The 18,207-nt window shown below is 51.3% G+C and overlaps 1 protein-coding gene across 2 annotated transcripts in view; it reads right to left on the reverse strand.

Annotated features, from left to right (window-relative positions):
• The window catches only part of roraa (RAR-related orphan receptor A, paralog a), a 459,616-nt gene that overhangs the window by 149,399 nt on the left and 292,010 nt on the right, over positions 1-18,207 (reverse strand). For both annotated transcript variants that reach the window (XM_069902931.1, XM_069902932.1), the window contains 4 exons: positions 16,781-16,902; positions 16,536-16,668; positions 11,964-12,071; positions 6,756-6,866 (listed from right to left, as the gene is read on the reverse strand). In XM_069902931.1, the coding sequence (XP_069759032.1) occupies positions 6,756-6,866; positions 11,964-12,071; positions 16,536-16,668; positions 16,781-16,902 (474 nt within the window). The remainder of the gene's footprint in view (positions 1-6,755; positions 6,867-11,963; positions 12,072-16,535; positions 16,669-16,780; positions 16,903-18,207) is intronic.

Below are 18,207 nucleotides of genomic sequence, written 5' to 3' on the forward strand. Positions count from 1 at the left end.
CTACCGCAGGGGGAATCATCTGTACCTGCAGGAGTGTACCACCTCCAGTCTATTGCAGGGGGCTACCTCATAAGCTGCAGGAGTGTACCACCACCACCCTACTGCATGGGGCAACATCTGTACCTGCAGGAGTGTACCACCACCAGCCTAGTACAGGGGGCAATCTCTGTACCTGCAGGAGTGTACCACCAGCCTACTGCAGTGGACAACCTCTGTACCTTTGTAGTGTACCACCACCAGCCTACTGAAGGGGACAGCCTCTGTACCTGCAGGAGTGTACCACCACCAGTCTACTGCAGAGGGAAAACTCTGTACCTGCAGGAGTGTGCCACCAACAGCCTAGTGCAGGGGGCAACCTTTATACCTGCAGGAGTGTTCCACGACCAGCATACTGAAGAGGGCAACCTGTGTACCTGCAGGTGTGTACCACCACGAGCCTACTGCAGGGGCCAACCTCTGTACCTGTAGGTGTGTCCCACCACCAGCCTACTGCAGGGGACAACCTCCGTACCTGCAGGAGTGTACCACCACCAGCCAACTGCAGGGGGCAACCTCTGTACCTGCAAGAGTGTGTCACCACCAGCCTACTGCAGGGAGCATCCTCTGTACCTGCAGGAGTGTACCACCACCAGTCTACTGAAGAGGGAAACATCTGTACCTGCAGGAGTGTTCCACCACCACTCTACTGCAGAGGGAAACCTCTGCATCTGCAGGAGTGTGTCATCACCAGCCTACTGCACGAGGAATGCTCTGTAACTGCAGGAGTGTACCACCACCAGCACACTGCAGGGGACAATATCTGTACCTGCAGGTGTGTACCACCACCAGCCTACTGCAGGGGACAACCTCTGTACCTGCAGGTGTGTACCACCATGAGCCTACTGCAGGGGCCAACCTCTGTACCTGTAGGTGTGTCCCACCACCAGCCTACTGCAGGGGACAACCTCTGTACCTGCAGGAGTGTAACACCACCAGTCAACTGCAGGGGGCAACCTCTGTACCTGCAGGAGTGTGTCACCACCAGCCTACTGCAGGGAGCATCCTCTGTACCTGCAGGAGTGTACCACCACCAGTCTTCTGAAGAGGGCAACATCTGTACCTGCAGGAGTGTACCACCACCAGCCTACTGCTGGGGACAACCTCTGTACCTGCAGGAGTGTAACACCACCAGCCTACTGCAGGGAACAACCTCTGTACCTGCAGGAGTGTACCACGACCAGCCTACTGCAGGGGGAAACCTCTGTACCTGCAGGAGTGTAAGACCACCAGCCTACTGCAGGGGACAACCTCTGTACCAGCAGGAGTATACCAACACTTGCCTACTGCAGGGGGCAATCTCTGTACGTGCAGGAAGGAACCACCACCAGTCTACTGCAGGGGGCAAAATCTGCACCTGCAGGAGTGTACCACCACCAGCCTAATGCAGGGGACAACCTCTGTACCTGCAGGTGTGTACCACCACCAGCCTACTGGAAGGGACAACCTCTGTACATGCAGGAGTGTACCACCACCAGCCTACTGGAAGGGACAACCTCTGTACATGCAGGAGTGTACCACCACGAACCTACTACAGGGGGCAACCTCTGTACCAGCAGGAGTGTACCACCAGCAGCCTACTGCAGGGGACAACCTCTGTACCTGCAGGAGTGTACCACCAGCAGCCTACTGCAGGGGACAACCTCTGTACCTGCAGAACTGTACCACCACCAGCCTACTGCAGGGGGAAACCTTTGTAAATATAGGATTGTACCATCAGACTACCGCAGGGGGAATCCTCTGTACCTGCAGGAGTGTACCACCTCCAGTCTACTGCAGGGGGCAACCTCATAAGCTGCAGGAGTGTACCACCACCACCCTACTGCATGGGACAACATCTGTACCTGCAGGAGTGTACCACCACCAGCCTAGTACAGGGGGCAATCTCTGTACCTGCAGGAGTGTACCACCAGCCTACTGCAGTGGACAACCTCTGTACCTTTGTAGTGTACCACCACCAGCCTACTGAAGGGGACAGCCTCTGTACCTGCAGGAGTGTACCACCACCAGTCTACTGCAGAGGGAAACCTCTGTACCTGCAGGAGTGTGCCACCAACAGCCTAGTGCAGGGGGCAATCTTTATACCTGCAGGAGTGTTCCACGACCAGCATACTGAAGAGGGCAACCTGTGTACCTGCAGTAGTGTACTACCAGCAGCCTACTGCAGGGGACAACCTCTGTACCTGCAGGAGTGTTCCACCAGCCTACTGCAGGGGGCAACGTCTGTACCTTCGATGTACTACCACAAGCCTACTGCAGGGGACAACCTCTGTACCTGCTAGAGTGTACCACCAGCCTACTGCAGGGGGCAACCTCGGTACCTTCAGTGTATTACCACAAGCCTAATGCAGGGGACAATATCTGTAACTGCAGGAGTGTACCACAACCATCCCACTGCAGGGGTCAACATCTGTACCTGCAGGTGTGTACCACCACCAGCCTACTGGAAGGGACAACCTCTATACAAGCAGGAGTGTACCACCACCAGCCTACTGCACGAGGAATCCTCTGTAACTGCAGGAGTGTACCACCACCAGCACACTGCAGGGGACAATATCTGTATCTGCAGGTGTGTACCACCACCAGCCTACTGTAGGGGACAACCTCTGTACCTACAGGTGTGTACCACCACGAGCCTACTGCAGGGGCCAACCTCTGTACCTGTAGGTGTGTCCCACCACCAGCCTACTGCAGGGGACAACCTCTGTACCTGCAGGAGTGTACCACCACCAGCCAACTGCAGGGGGAAACCTCTGTACCTGCAGGAGTGTGTCACCACCAGCCTACTGCAGGGAGCATCCTCTGTACCTGCAGGAGTGTACCACCACCAGCCTACTGCACGAGGAAACCTCTGTTACTGCAGGATTGTACCACCACCAGCCTAGTGCAGGGGATAACCTCTGTACCTGCAGGAGGGTACCACCACCAGCCTACTGCAGAGGACAACCTCCATACATGCAGGAGTGTACCACCACCAGCCTACTGCAGGGGACAACCTCTGTACCTGCAGGAGTGTACCACCACCAGACTACTGCTGGGCACAACCTCTGTACCTCCAGAAGGGTACCACCACCAACCTACTGCAGAGAACAACCTTTGACCTGCAGGAGTATACCACCACCAGCCTACTGCAGGGGACAACCTCTGTACCAGCAGGAGTGTACCACCAGCCTACTGCAGGGGACAACCTCTGTACCTGCAGGAGTGTACCTCCACCAGCATACTGAAGGGGGCAACCTCTGTACCTGCAGGAGTGTACCAACAGCCTACTGCAGGGGCAACCTCTGTACCTTCAGTGTACTACCACAAGCCTACTGCAGGGGACAACATCTGTACCTGCAGGAGTGTACCACCACGAGCCTACTGCAGGGGCCAACCTCTGTACCTGTAGGTGTGTCCCACCACCAGCCTACTGCAGGGGACAACCTCTGTACTTGCTGGAGTGTACCACCACCCACCTACTGCAGGGGACAACCTCTATACATGTAGGACTGTACCACCACCTGCCTACTGCAGGGGGCAACCTCTGTACCTGCAAGAGTGTAAGGGGACAGGACAACACCTGGCCGGGTGTCAATCAGTCAGCCTGAATGGATTAAGCCCCATCCGGTCGGGTGTCAATCACTCTCCGGGATATAAGCCTGCGCCGGCCTCCCGAGGCCTCACTCAGAGATGCTGCAGCCACAGCCAACCAAGCTCTGTGGAAGTCTTTGTGGAGTGTACCACCACCAGCCTACTGCAGGGGGCAACATCTGTACCTGCAGGAGTGTACCACCACCAACCTACTGCAGAGAACATCCTTTGACCTGCAGGAGTATACCACCACCAGCCTACTGCAGGGGACAACCTCTGTACCTGCAGGAGTGTAAGGGGACAGGACAACACCTGGCCGGGTGTCAATCGCTCGGCCTGAATGGATTAAGCCCCATCCGGTCGGGTGTCAATCACCCTCCGGGATATAAGCCTGCGCCGGCCTCCCGAGGCCTCACTCAGAGTTGCTGCAGCCACAGCCAGCCTGGCTCTGTGGAAGTCTTTGTGGATTTAAGGCTGTTGTACAGTCTTTATCTTGTGTGTCTGATTCTGGCTAACAGCGCACCACACTAACATAACAATGTCATACTGTGGGACTCACAGAATGAGGTCGCACTGTAGGACTCACTCACTTAAGAAATTCACACTGTGGGGATTCACTCTCATAACTAAGTCACACTGTGTGTCTCACTAACATAACAAGGCCACGCCATGTGGCTCATTAAGACTCTCGGTTACACTGGGGAACTGCAACTTTGTGATGGTATACTGTGGGACTTTACTCATACAGAAGTTCTGCACTGTAGCTCTCCCATTCTGAGACTTTCCATTTTCATGAGATGTATATCTTTCGTTGAATGAGTATGTTGAGCCGGCCATTCAACCATTCAAAACTGCACCACAATCCATTGTCATCAGGTCTCATCATGCCCTCTAATGAACCAGACCCAACAACTTTCTGTTGCAGGGGGTTCCACAAATTCACAACTCAGTGAAGATATCTCCTCATCTCAGCCCAAAGTATCTTCTCCTAATCCTTAGACTGTGGCCTTTTGTTCTGGACTTCCCCTGCATGCCGATCTTTCTTCCTTCTCAAACCCGTCCTTTCCTGTTGGAGTTTCATGCATATTAATGAGATCCATCCTCCTTCCACTGAGTGTAAGCCTGGTTTTTCTTCATCCATCTGTCCTGCTGTCCCAAAGCTCTGTTGGTTAAACTTCTCTGCACCCCCTCAGTGGCAAGAATGACCTTCCTCAGATCGCGAGACCAAACTCTCTGCAATTCTCAAGGAGTAGCCTCATCCAGGACCGGTACAACTGTCGTCAGACTTTGCTATCGTGATCTGTCCAAGTTACCCCGCAGCTTCTCAATCTTCCTCACAGCTCACATGCTGAAGTTATGGGTTAAACTGTGTTAAAATATATCACCTTTATACTTGAGAAACTGGTAACACTTGCAATTCCTCTGATCAGGAGTGATGTTTTGATAGAAGAGAAATATTTGTAAAATGCCTTTCCCAGGAAAGGAAAATCTAATGACCTTGTATGGACATGGGGTTAAGACTTGATGTATTGCTAACTGCTAGAGATAATGGGCATGACCAGGTACCCGTGTTTGATACTGTGTATAAATATCCCCGTCTTGTTCCCCTCAACACACTTGGGACTGGTGTTTGGTCTCCCATGCTCAAATGGTACAGCTGCATTAGCTGTACATCTCTCTACATCAATGACTGTGTAGTTCAACACAATCATATACCATTGACAAATTTTCCAATGATATCACAGTTGTCACCAGAATCGCAGACGGCAATGAGGAAGTGTACAGGAGGGAGTTAGGTCTGCTTGTTGAGTGGTGTCACTACAATAGCAAAACCGAGGAGCTGATTGTGGACTTCAGGAAGAAGTCAGGAGAACACAGACCAGTAGTGGAGAGGGTCAAGAACCAAGTTCCTGGGTGTCAATGAGGATCTGTCCTCGGGGCCTCCATGTCGATGCAATCATGAAGACAGCTCATCAGTCGCTGTACTTTGTGAGGTGTTTCAGGACATTCAGTACGTTCCTGAATACTCGTGCAAAAATCTACAGGTGGACGAGGGAGAGAATTTGGGCCGGTTGCCTCACTGTCTGGTGCGGAGATGTCAATACACAAGGCAGGAAAAATCTCCAGAGGGTTGTCAACTTGGCCTGTGATATCACAGGCCCCAGACTTCACTCCATCGAGGATGTCTACAAGATGCAGGGTCTTAAAAAAGCAGCCTCTAACCTCAAAGTCCCCCCACCACCCAGGCCATGCCCTCTTCACTCTGCTACCATAGGGAAAAAAGGTACAGGAGCCTGAAGACGAGCACCCAGCGACACAAGGGGCTTCTTCCCCTCCGCCACCAGATTCCTGAATGATCAATGAACCACAGACACAACCTAATTTTCTCCTCTTTTCCTGCACTATTTATTTCTTTTCGAAATGTGATTTATTGCTGTATTTACACTGTGATGTCGCTGCAAAACAGTGAATTTTGTGATGTGTCTGACGATAAATTCGGGTTCTGAATGAAGAGGAACAAATAAAGCAACACTTTGCTGAGTGCGATGAGTGTGTAAAAATGAACAAAGGTCTGATTTAACAACACTGCCCCCCAGCTCAGTGCCACTAATGACACAGTGGGTGAGCCAGTCGCTCTGAACATAGAACATTATAGCACAGTACAGGCCCTTCAGCCCTTGATGTTGTACTAACTCATATTTCTACCAAAACAAACTAAACCCTCCTTCCTTGTAACCTTCTATTTTTATTTCATCCGTGTGCCTTTCTAAGAGTCTCTTAAATGTCCTTATTGTACCAGCTTTCATCCCCAGCAATGCATTCCAGGAACCCAAAATTTACCCCTGGTGTCTCCCCTAAATTTCCCCACCCCCTTCACTTTGTACAGATGCCCTCTGGTGTCTGCTACTCCCATCCTGGGGAGAAAGGTGCTGACTGTCCACCTTATCTATGCCTCACAGAATCTTGCAGTCACCTCTCATCCTTTTCAGATTTTGAATCTCGGAATGTCCCCACCCATCTCAGGGACATTGACACTGGTTGTAACGAGGGCACTGGCCTGCAAAGGGAGAAACGAAGGTGGAGGGGGGGGAAGGAAGATGGTCAGGTGGCCAAAGTTGGGTGGCCTTGCTCACGGAGGGACTCACCTGCAGAGATCAACACGTATGCAGAAAACAAGGCAATCTCGTCTTCCACCAAACGCAACGCGCACAGACTTTTGCCGGTTTCAAAGACAGAGTGGATCAAGTCATCGCAACCTGCAGGAGAGGAGATGAGAGGATGATGAAATTGTACCCAAATAAATGACCCTTGCATTAATGTTATCTTTGTGTTATTGTTGATTCCCATGTCTTGTTCTCTGTTTTTGTGTGCCTCCAGACATTGAGGCTAAGGCTATGCCTTCATTTTCACCTGCCCTTTCACTCTCACCGAACTTTCTCGCATGCTGCAGAGCCAATTCATTGGCGTGGAATATCTTCACAGCTGCAGGTAAGATAAGCTCTGTCTTTCATCGCAATCTCTCTTTCATTTTCTTGTCAACACAGTTTGATTACGGATCACTGAATGCAGCAATCCAAAATTGCATGTTCTTGGTTTTAACTTCAAGTCCGTTAAAAAATTATCAAATCTCTCTGCCTGCAGCTGCATGCGCGAGTAAAGAACGTACCTCTCAAATGCATCAGTTTTCTTTGGTGAGCAGTGTCCATCTTGATAACCTTGTCAAACCTGCCCTCGTCATCTGCCTCAGCAACAACAAACATGTTGAAAATCTTTAGTGTCTGAGGTTCCACCAGGGTAAGTAGCAGTGCAATCTTGGTTTGCTATCAAGTCTAATGGCTGTAGATACAGCATGAATCGTTGTTTGAACAACTGGCACTTGTGATCGACATTCCCAGTCCAATTCACAGCATCAGGAGGCTTCACACTTTCCAATGCCTCCTGCTGATATCCACTCCTGGTATCATGTGCTGTTTCTTCTATTTTGTGATAAAGAATCTTGGGTTCATTAAAATTACTCATATTTTAATATCAATACGACCTCATGGGACACATCCATTTTTGTGCATCTAACCTGAGGTGGTAATATGGTGCTTCCGATGCCCTTTAGTGGTCAGGAGGATCACCTCATACACTATGGAAACAAACTCTGAGAGACAGTGTTATTGTGTTCCCCAGGGCAGTGGGTTCAGGCCTGTGGAGTTGGTGGGGACAGTGTAATTGTGTTCCCCCAGGGCCTTGGGTTCAGGCCTTTGGAGACAGTGGGGACGGTGTTACTGCGTTCCCCAGGGCCGTGGGTTCAGGCCCGTGGAGTTGGTGTAGTTTGCAGACCTCCACATTGTGGATCAGGGGTCTGTGTTTCACTCTTTGCATCTTGCCCCCCTACTCTGGCTGCTCGAGCTGCTACACCTGCATCGTACTCCATTACTGTTCACTGGGACCCTGTGCCCGGTCTCTGGGACCTCCATACCCAGTCTCTGGTACCTCCATACCTGGTCACTGGGACACGATTCCCCAGGTTGCCCCACTGGCTCACGGAGTTAACAGGTCTGGCAAACAACGGTGCAGGACCATTTGCCACAGGGCACTGGGAATGTCTACCTGTAGCCAATATGTCCAAGAAATCACTGGACGTAAATCACCGTCGGAGTTCGTATTTGTCTGCACACCGTTTAAAGCTTGTCACGTACTCAAAACTGGCACTGGCTGACTGTCTCCATTCCGAAAATGGAGACAGCCAGTCAGGGGTGGCATGGTTGACACGGAGGTTTAGCGCAACGCTGTTACAGTGCCAACGATTGGGACTGGGGCTTGAATTCTGCACTGTCTGTAAGGAGTTTGCACGTTCTCCCCATATCTGCATGGGTTCTCCCCAGGGGGGCTCCAGTTTCCTCCCACCGTTTGAATTGTACCTGGGGTGGGGTTGTAGGTTAATTGGGTGTAACTGGGTGGCACGGACTCGTGAGCCGAAATGACCCATCACCGTGCTGTATGTCTAAATGTAAAAAATTTAAATTTAATTTTTTTTCTTTTTAAAATATTTTTACTGATTTTAATAAAGATCTTATACAAGCAATAAGGATACAATTCAATAAGATCGAACGGACAATTACATAAACTAAATAAGATACTCCGTACATCACTAACATACATAAATTGTAAATCATTTTCTGCACTGTATATACCTTTTTTTAGAAAAAAAATCTAATATAGAAAAAGGGAAAAGATTTGTTATTCAATTAATAATTCAGATATAAGATTCCAAAAGTTCTGGGGGTCATTTATGACTCACTATCTTACTTTATGATTTTACTCCGATGTAATCGACTTGTATCTTTTCCACATTCCTCAAATTAATTCTTTTTAACCTTCATTTTCCTTTTTTTCCTTTCTTTCTTTGGCTTGGCTTCGCGGACGAAGATTTATGGAGGGGGTAAAAGTCCACGTCAGCTGCAGGCTCGTTTGTGGCTGACAAGTCCGATGCGGGACAGGCAGACACGGTTACTAGTCATATCTCACATCTGGGGCTTGAGAATTTCTCCTCCACTATTTTCTTTTTATATTATTACAGTTTTAACAGCACCTAATAGCCTGAACACGCCTGATCTCAGAAGCTAAGCAAGCTCAGGCCTGGTCTGTACTTGGAGGGGAGACCACCTGGGAGAACCAGGTGCTGTAGGTTTCTGTGAGGGGCGCTGGGCAAAGTGGCGACTCTGTTAAAGAATTTCATGTATGTTGCACTCTAAATGTAGTATCGTGTGGACAATAATGGAACCTTTACCTTTCTCCCACCCCCCCCCACCCCAAATTTAAATTTAAAAAGCTGAAATGTTTATATTGAGTCTACCACAGTGGTTTTCAAACTTTTTCTTTCCACCCACATCCAACCTTAAGCAGTCCCTTACTAGCCACAGAGCACCGATGGCAGAGGGATGACTTAAAGTGGATGATGTGCGTGGAAAAAAAATGGTTGAGAACCTCTGTCCTACCATGACGCTTCACAAGACTTTTACAATCCAGAAGGCTCTGGTATATTACTTGATCTGTAAGGGCAACTGTGTTCAATCTTGTCGCCGGTAGACGCCTCTTTCTTTATTTAGGGGCCTGCTTATTTTTGTTCATCCCTTGACAAAGGGCCCAGGGTTGAAACTTCCTATGGAGGCTGCGTGACCTGCTGAGTTTCTCCAGCACAATTGTGTATTAAACTGCAATCACAGTGTCTGGAGACTTTCCTGCTTAATCTCTCTCTGGCTATGGTTAGCTTTCACCAGCCCTTCTCTGCCTGAGAGAGGCAGCTGCTCCGGAATCTTGGGGGGGGGCGAGATGGACATTCACACGGAGCCCTTGGAAAATTCTGCAGCAAGCAGGGCAGAGGGGACCCGGGAACACGGCATGGGAAGTGTGGTCTGTAGTAAACACTGGTCTGAACAGAATCATAACCGACACTCACAGTTCTTCTCAGCTCATGGAACGTGTCTTGGTTGGAGATGTCCCTCTTGGGAACCTCCCAAACTCCCGCCAGCGACTGAAGGACCCACACAGGCTGCAGGTGACTGGAGACTGGCTCATGGGAACAAGGTATCAGCAGCAGGATTCGAGAGGGCAAGAAGGGCCAAGGGTGCTGAAGGCTTCCTGATCGTGTCAGAGGTTCGGATCTGGATCTTGGGGCGGCTGATGGATTGACAGGAGTCTGCGCGGCTGTGGGAGCACTGGAGGTGAATCCCTGGACACTCGGTGACTCTGAAGGGACCCCCATTTGCTTCTCTTTCTCCTATGGTTAGGAGAATCCTCACGGCGACTCTATGTTTGCCTCATGGCAGGCAATGGTTGAAGTATATCATGTATGTCATATTTTTATGCATTGTTATGTGACAATACAAGGAACCACAACCACCAGGGCCCAGGGCAGTACCTTAGGGAAGCATCAGCATCTGCAGCTTCCCCCCGAGCTGCCATTATCCTGAAACATTCGGAAACATGACACCGGTTCTTCAACGCCACTCAGCTGAAACCCTGGATCAGAAGCACCGTCGTCAGAAGCACTGCGGGGGTTCAGGATGTGGACCACCCCTAACCTCTCGGGGGACCTCGGCCCGGCTTCGACACCCAGACCCCAAAACCGAAATCAATACGTACAACCACAGACAAATGGAGGACGGAGGGGAGATGAGGGTGAGGGGAGGAGATGAATGATGGTGGGGGGGGGAAGGGGAGGGAATGGTAGGAAAATGGGCTAGGTCGGGATGGGAGTGGAGGGGGGGAGGGAAAGAGGGGTAGGGAGGAGGAGGGGCAAGGTGTGAGAGTGGAGCAATGGTGGAGAGGATTGAGGGGTTTGACGGGGTGGGTTAGAGGGGATGGGGAGATGGAGAGCGTTCGTGGGGTGGAGGGGCTTAAAGGGTCAGAGGGATGGAGGGGTTAGTGGTGGAAGGGTTGGAGGGAGTGGAGGGTTCAGAAGGAGGGGAGGAGTTGGATGGTGAGGTTGGTGAGTTTAGAGGGGGTGGGGGAGTTGGAGGGGGGGTGGGGGAGTTGGAGGGGGAGTGGATGGAGGTGGGTTTGGAGGTGCAAAATGGAGGGTGGAGGGGTTTAGGGATGGGGGTGTAGGGATGGGGATGGGGCGGCTGTGGGGATGGGGCGGCTGTGGGGATGGGGCGGCTGTGGGGATGGGGCGGCTGTGGGGATGGGGCGGCTGTGGGGATGGGGCGGCTGTGGGGATGGGGCGGCTGTGGGGATGGGGCGGCTGTGGGGATGGGGCGGCTGTGGGGATGGGGCGGCTGTGGGGATGGGGCGGCTGTGGGGATGGGGCGGCTGTGGGGATGGGGCGGCTGTGGGGATGGGGCGGCTGTGGGGATGGGGCGGCTGTGGGGATGGGGCGGCTGTGGGGATGGGGCGGCTGTGGGGATGGGGCGGCTGTGGGGATGGGGCGGCTGTGGGGATGGGGCGGCTGTGGGGATGGGGCGGCTGTGGGGATGGGGTGGCTGTGGGGATGGGGTGGCTGTGGGGATGGGGTGGCTGTGGGGATGGGGTGGCTGTAGGGATGGGGTAGAGGGAATGGAGGATGGAGGGTGTGAGTGTCGGATAGGAGGTGGAGGGGTGGGGGAGTGTGGAATTGAGGGGACGGATGAGTGTTGGGTGGAGGGGACAGATGAGTGTGGGATGGAGGGGGCGGATAAGTGTGGGATTGGAGGGACGGATGAGTTTGGGATGGAGGGGACGGATGAGTATGGGATGGGGGAATGGAGAGGACGGATGTGTGGGATGGAGGGATAGAAGGGACGGATGAGTTTGGGACGGGGGAATGGAGAGGACTGATGAGTATGGGATGGAGGGAATGGACATCACAAGGGCTTTCTCCTTACCCAGGGACTTGAAGATGTCTGGCCCGGCGAATTTCCCGTCGAAGTAGACGGTGTTGTTCTGGGAGTCGAAAGCTCGACACATTCGGACAAACACGACTTCTAAAGAACCTGACGACGTGGAGGGAATGTCAACAGTTCAGGGCTGACAGCACAGAGGGAGAGCAGGCAGTCAATCAAGGGCAGAGGAAGGCAATGAAGCCCGGTCTCCAACCATTCTCTGCTGACCTCTCCCCTTCCCTCTGAACTAACTCTAAACCCCGGCAACTTCTCCAGCACCTTGCTGACAAAGCCAGCAGCTGCCTGTGGTGACAAAGATCATTCCACACCTCCCTCTGACTGCAACCGGAGGCTCAGCCCTCCTGAGATCAGACTCCCTGGAGACTCCAACCCATAAGCCAACCTGGGGATGGAGTTCTCTTGTCCTCCACAGGGGCACCAAGACCCCAGCAGGTGGACCATGAGAGGACGTCCCTGCCTCTCCTGTACCCCATCATGAGAAAGTGAAGCGGGGCACATTCTTCAAGTGGTTGCCTGGGGTGGAGTGTTTATGTTGAGTGGAGAGACAAGATTTTAGAATCCTGCAATCGTGGGGTTAGAACGCCTGTGATCGGCAGAACCTTCAATGAATGGCAGACTCTGGGGAAGCAGAGGACAGGCCCAGGCCATCATAAAATGAGGACAGTTTCAGAAGGAGAAGTGGAAGAGACGACCCATGGGACAGTGACCAGCGAGGGGCTGAAGAAGCTGTCGGTGACTCAAGGCGAGGAACCCACGCAGGCTGTTGGCGGCTGCAGTCAAGGGACTCGCACCAGGCTGTGGACTGCTGGAGAACTGGCTCGAGACTGGCAGGAGGGGCCCGAGGTATCGGAAACAGGAAGCGAGGGGGTGCCCAGAGCGCTGACCATGTCGGAGGTTCAGAGCTGGAGCTTAGGTTGCCAATAGTTTGGATATGAATCTTTGCAGCTGCGCTGGAGGCGAATCCAAGGACACTCGGTGTCTCTGTGGGGGGGGGGGGGGGGGCTCACTTTTGTTTCTCTTTCTCTGACTGTAAGGGGCACATGGCAATTTCTGCTGATGGCGAATCTTTGTCTGCCTTATGGTAGAATAAAGAAAATTTTGTCTAGTAGAGGTACACAATCCTTTATCCGGACATCTAAAATCCGGAAAGCTCCAAGAACCGGCATTTTTTTCCTGGTGCTGGTTCAGTGGAGGGAGAGAGAGAAAGACGGCAGCACGACTAGGTTGGGTGGTAGGGGGCGGGGGAGAGATGGCAGCACGACTCAGGTGGGTGGTGGGTGGGGGAGAGACGGGAGCTCGACTCGGGTGGATGGTGGGGGGGAGAGAGACAGCAGCGTGACTCGGGCGGATGGTGGAGAGAGACGGCAGTGCAACTCGGGTTGGCAAAGGGGAGAGACGACAGCGCGACTCGGGAGGGCGAGGGGAGAGACACGCCAGCGTGACTGGAAGGGGGGTGGATACGGCAGCACAATTCGGGTGGGCTTAAATCTGGGGCAGTTGGCTTTTGTTCTGAATTTCGGAAAAATTCGGGACACACTGTCCCCCAAGAGTTCCGGATAAAGGATTGTGTCCCTGTATTACATTTTCTGTTTTATGGCATGAAAATAATCTTGAATCTGGTCTCCCTGGAGCACAGGAGAGATTGATTGAAGTATGAAATGTTATGAGGGGTATACAGAGGGTAGACTTTCCCCATATCAGAGAAAGATAATTGGAGAAGAAATGAATTTAGAGTGGGTGGGGGGTGGGGAGAAGATTCAAAGGGAGGGAGACCTTTCTCACCCATACTGGTGATTATTTGTAAGACACTGGGTCGATGAGAGCACTTTGGAAGTGTCTGGGTCAGCACTTGAATCACCCAGGTATGGAGGGTTACAGACTGAATACTGGAAGATAGGATGAATATGGATGGCCAGTATGGGCACAATAGGCCAAATGGCCTGTCTCCACGCAGCAAGGCTCTCTGAGGGGATGACTCCATTCAGCCAAGGCAGAGACGGAGGATCTCCCAGACGGAGGGCTTCCCAGTCGGAGGTTCGATGAGACAGAGGGTTTCATGGACGAGGGTCTACGAGAGGGAAGGTCCATCAGATGCAGCGACTTGCAGACAGGGTTTCCCAGACAGCGGATTTCCCAGATGGAGGGTCAAATAGACGGAGATTTTCCTAGCTGGAGGGTCAAATAGATAGTCTCCCGGATGGAGGGTCTCCCAGACAGAAGACTTCCCAGACAGGAGTTCAACAGATGGAGGATTTCCCAGATGAAGGGTCTCCAAAACGGAGGGCCTCCCGGACAGAGGGTCTACTAGATGAAGGGTCTATAAGACACAGTGACTCCCAGACAGGATTTCCCAGATGAAGGGTCTCCCAGATGGAGGGTCCTGACTCCTCGCGGGTGGGAGGGGTGAGAGGAGGAGGGAACGGAGAGGGGAGGTGACAGAGAGGAGACAGAGAAGGGTGAGAAAGGAGAGAGAGAGGAGAAGGGTGGGAGGGAGAGGGACTGAAGGGATGGGAGAAGGGTGAGTGGGGTATTGAGGTGGGTGGGTAGAGAGGTAGATGGGGAGTTGAAAGGAGGTGGACTGGTGAGGGGGAGGGGTAAATCTAGGGATGGAGGTGGGAGGGAATCCGCAGCAGAACCAAATGATAACAGCTTTACACCATGGCTGAAGTAAAAACACCAAGCTGGAGAAACTCAGCAAAGGTAAAAATACATAAGGACGTTTCGGGCTTTTCATCAGGGTACGGAAAAACGTTGGCAGGCTTCCGAACAAAAGAGTAGGGGGAGAAGAGTGGTCACAAGGCAGAAGGTGATTGGTGGAGATCAAAAGGAGGAGGGAAGGGAGGGGAAGCTTTACACCAGTTGGGATTGGCTCTCCATATTACCATAGATGAAGATATTCTGGAACGTCCAGCCCCAGATTCAAGGCAGGAAGGAGAAGAACCTATGCTTAGAGACCTGAGCTGGGGAGTGGGAGCCCACTCTGACCTTTCTCCCCTCCCTCTATATCCCCAGCCAGCCTCTGCTCTTTATTTTTGGGGGATCAAACACCCTTGGACCATCCACCTACCTCCCTCTGACCCTCCCAGGCTCTCCGCACTCTGCATCATTCATCACCTCCTCAATGGTCTTCCCAAGTATCCTGGTAATTCCCGACTGCCCATCCCAGGGTCAAATTCCACCACAAATCTGCCTGGTTTGGTGACTAGTGGATCTGCTGTGGGACCCCTGTTCTTTTATAAATGACCTGGATGAAGAGGCGGAAGGATGGGTCAGTAAGTTTGCGGATGATGCGAAGGTTGGAAGAGTTGTGGATGGAGCTGAAGGTGTGACAGGATGCAGAGTTGGGCAGAGAAGTGGCAGATGGAGTTCAGTCCAGACAAGTGTGAGGTGATGCATTTTGGAAGGACAAACTAGAAGCCAGTGTAGAGGATTAAAGTATGGATACTTAACAGTATGGAAGAACAGAGGGATCTTGGTGTCCAAATCCATACAACTCTATGTTGACGAGCAGGTTGATAGGATAGTTTAGAAGGCCAATGGGCTTCATTAGACGGGGGACTGAGTTCAAGATGTGAAAGGTCATATTGCAACTCTACAAATCTCTGGTGAGACCACAGGTAGATCTCTTGAGAGATCAACAGGTTCTTGATTAGCCAGGGCATCAAAAGTTATAGGGAGAAGGCTGGGCAGTGGGTGGGGATGAGGGGGAAATGAACCAGCTCAAGATTAAATTGGCGGGGCAGACTCGATGGGCTGAATAGCTTATTTCTGCTCTTGTGTCCTATGGTCTAATAGTAACGTTGGAGAGAGAGGTTGAAGAATCAGAATGGAACATCGAACATTACAGCATAGAACAGACCCTTCGGCCCACAATGTGGTGCTAACCTTAAAAAAATAAACCCTCCCACCCTCAAAACCCACGATTTTTCTTTCACCCATGTGCCTGTCTCTTAAGCACCCCTTTTGTTTCAGCCTCCACTAACCCCCCCACCCCCCCTCCTCAGGCAAGGCATTCCTGGCACCCACAGCTCTCAGTGTAAAACAAAATGTACCCTAAACCTTCCTCCCTTCACTTTGTACAGATGTCCTCTGGTGTTTGCTAACCCTGCCCTGGGAGAAAGATGCTGGCTGTCCACCTTGTATACACTAGCCAGTTGGTCAGCACAGGTTCCTAGTACTCAGCCCGGTACCAGCTGCTTGGCTTCACTATATCCTGAAGGCTGTTGCAGGTAATTAGAGATTCTGCCTGACCCGTGGGAAAAAGAGTCTCAGGATTGTATGTGATGTGATGTATGCATGCTGACCATAGATGAAATAACCATTGCAGTGAGTGTGACGGTTTTACAGTGGCCCGGTTCGAATCCACTGCCTATAAGGAGTTATGGTCTCTCCGTGACCTGCGTTCATTTCCTCACGGTGCTCTGGTTTCCTCCCACCCTCCAAAAGCACACATTGGTTGGATAATTGGGTTTGAAGGGTCTTCTGTCATCATGTATTTAAAACTCCGAAACCTTCCACCATTCTCTATGCTGAAAGAAAGAGGAGACTGGGTACCTGCTTTCAGAAGTACAATCTGGTCATTCTGACACAGCTCCATGAATCCGTCAATGCGCTTGGCAAACTCCACCACATACTGAATTGCTTCAGTGATTTTGATTGCACACAACTGCCACATCACCTCCCGGGGCTGGGGGGGGGGGGGGGTGGAAGAAAAACACTGTGTTATCATCCAGGGTTTGGCCGAGAATAACGAAGAAGCGTTGCAGGGAGCTGCCGGGCTGGATCCGTGTGCGCCTTACCTTGTTCAGGTAGATCTCCAGCTCTTCCTGCACGTATGTGCTCCACATCAGCTGCTGCAGCTCGTCCTGAAGGTATTGGCAGGTCTCGATGTGGGACTTGGCAATGTTCTGTGCAAGTTGCTCTGCAGGGTGCAGGGAACAGCAGGTAATCATGTCAATGGCCACAGAAATGAATAGGCCGAGGATCCCAAACCTTTGACCATCGTGAAAGCTCCATGTTTCCCTGTCCATAAGACGTTGAGCCCATCGAGTCTGCCCTACCATTTAATCATGAGCTGACCCATTTTCCCACTCAGCCCTACTGCCCAGCCTTCTCCCCAAAGCCTTTAATGCCCTGATTAATCAAGAACCTGACTTAAAATGTTACAAAGTGAAGGAAGGGAAGTTTAGGGGAGACATCAGGGGTAGAGTTGTGTGCCTGGAATACCTTGCCATGTGGTGATGGAGGTTGAAACATTAGGGGGATTTTAGACAGGCACATGGAATCGCGGAGGAGCAGAGAGATATGAGGATACAGGTACATTGTTTCCTGAAGGCAGCATCACATGTGGACAAAGTTGTAAAGACAATTTTTGGCATCTTAGCCTTTATAAATCAAAGCAGTGAGCATAGAAGTTGGGATGCTATGTTGAAGTTATTCAAGTCATTGGTGAGGCCACACTTCGAATATTGTGTGCAGTTCTGGTCACCCAGCAGCAGGAAGGATATCAATAAGATTGAAAGATGCAGAGAAGATTTACTAGGATGTTCCCAGGTCTTTGGGAGTTGAGTTACCGGGAAAGATTAAATAGGTTAGGACTATAGTCCTTGAAAAGGAAGAAGAATGAGAGGTTTATAAGGTTATGAGGGGTATAGACAGACTAGACGTGAGTCGGATTGTTCCACTTAGACTGGGGGAGATAAATACGCGAGGTCATAGCTATAGGCAGAAAGGGAAGAGGTACAAGGGGAACATTAGGGGGAAGTTCTTCCCTCAGAGAGTGGTGGGAGGGTGGAGCGAGCTGCCATCGGATGTGGTGAATGCAGGTTCAGTCTTGAGTTTTAAAAATAAATTGGATAAATACATGGATGGGAGGGGTCTGGAATGAGAGCAGGGTCAGTGGGACTCACTAGTTTTATTGGTCAGCACAGACCAGAAGGGTCGAATGGCCTATTTTAGTGGGCTGTAATGTTCTATGGATGAAAGAAAAATAGAGGGTTACAGAGTAGGGAGAGTTTAGTAGTTTTTTGAAATGAATATATGGGTCAGCATAACATCGAGGGCTGAAGGGCCTGTATGATGCTGTAGTGTTCGATGTTAGATACACCCAATGACTAGGGATAACCTGTGGCAACAAATTCCACAGATTTACAACCCTCTGGCTGAAGAAATTCCTCTGTATCTCTATTCTTCAATCCTGGAGTTCTGCCCTCTTGTCCTAGACTCT

The sequence above is a fragment of the Narcine bancroftii genome, chromosome 11 (assembly GCF_036971445.1).
Source record: "Narcine bancroftii isolate sNarBan1 chromosome 11, sNarBan1.hap1, whole genome shotgun sequence".
Taxonomy (NCBI): domain Eukaryota; kingdom Metazoa; phylum Chordata; class Chondrichthyes; order Torpediniformes; family Narcinidae; genus Narcine; species Narcine bancroftii.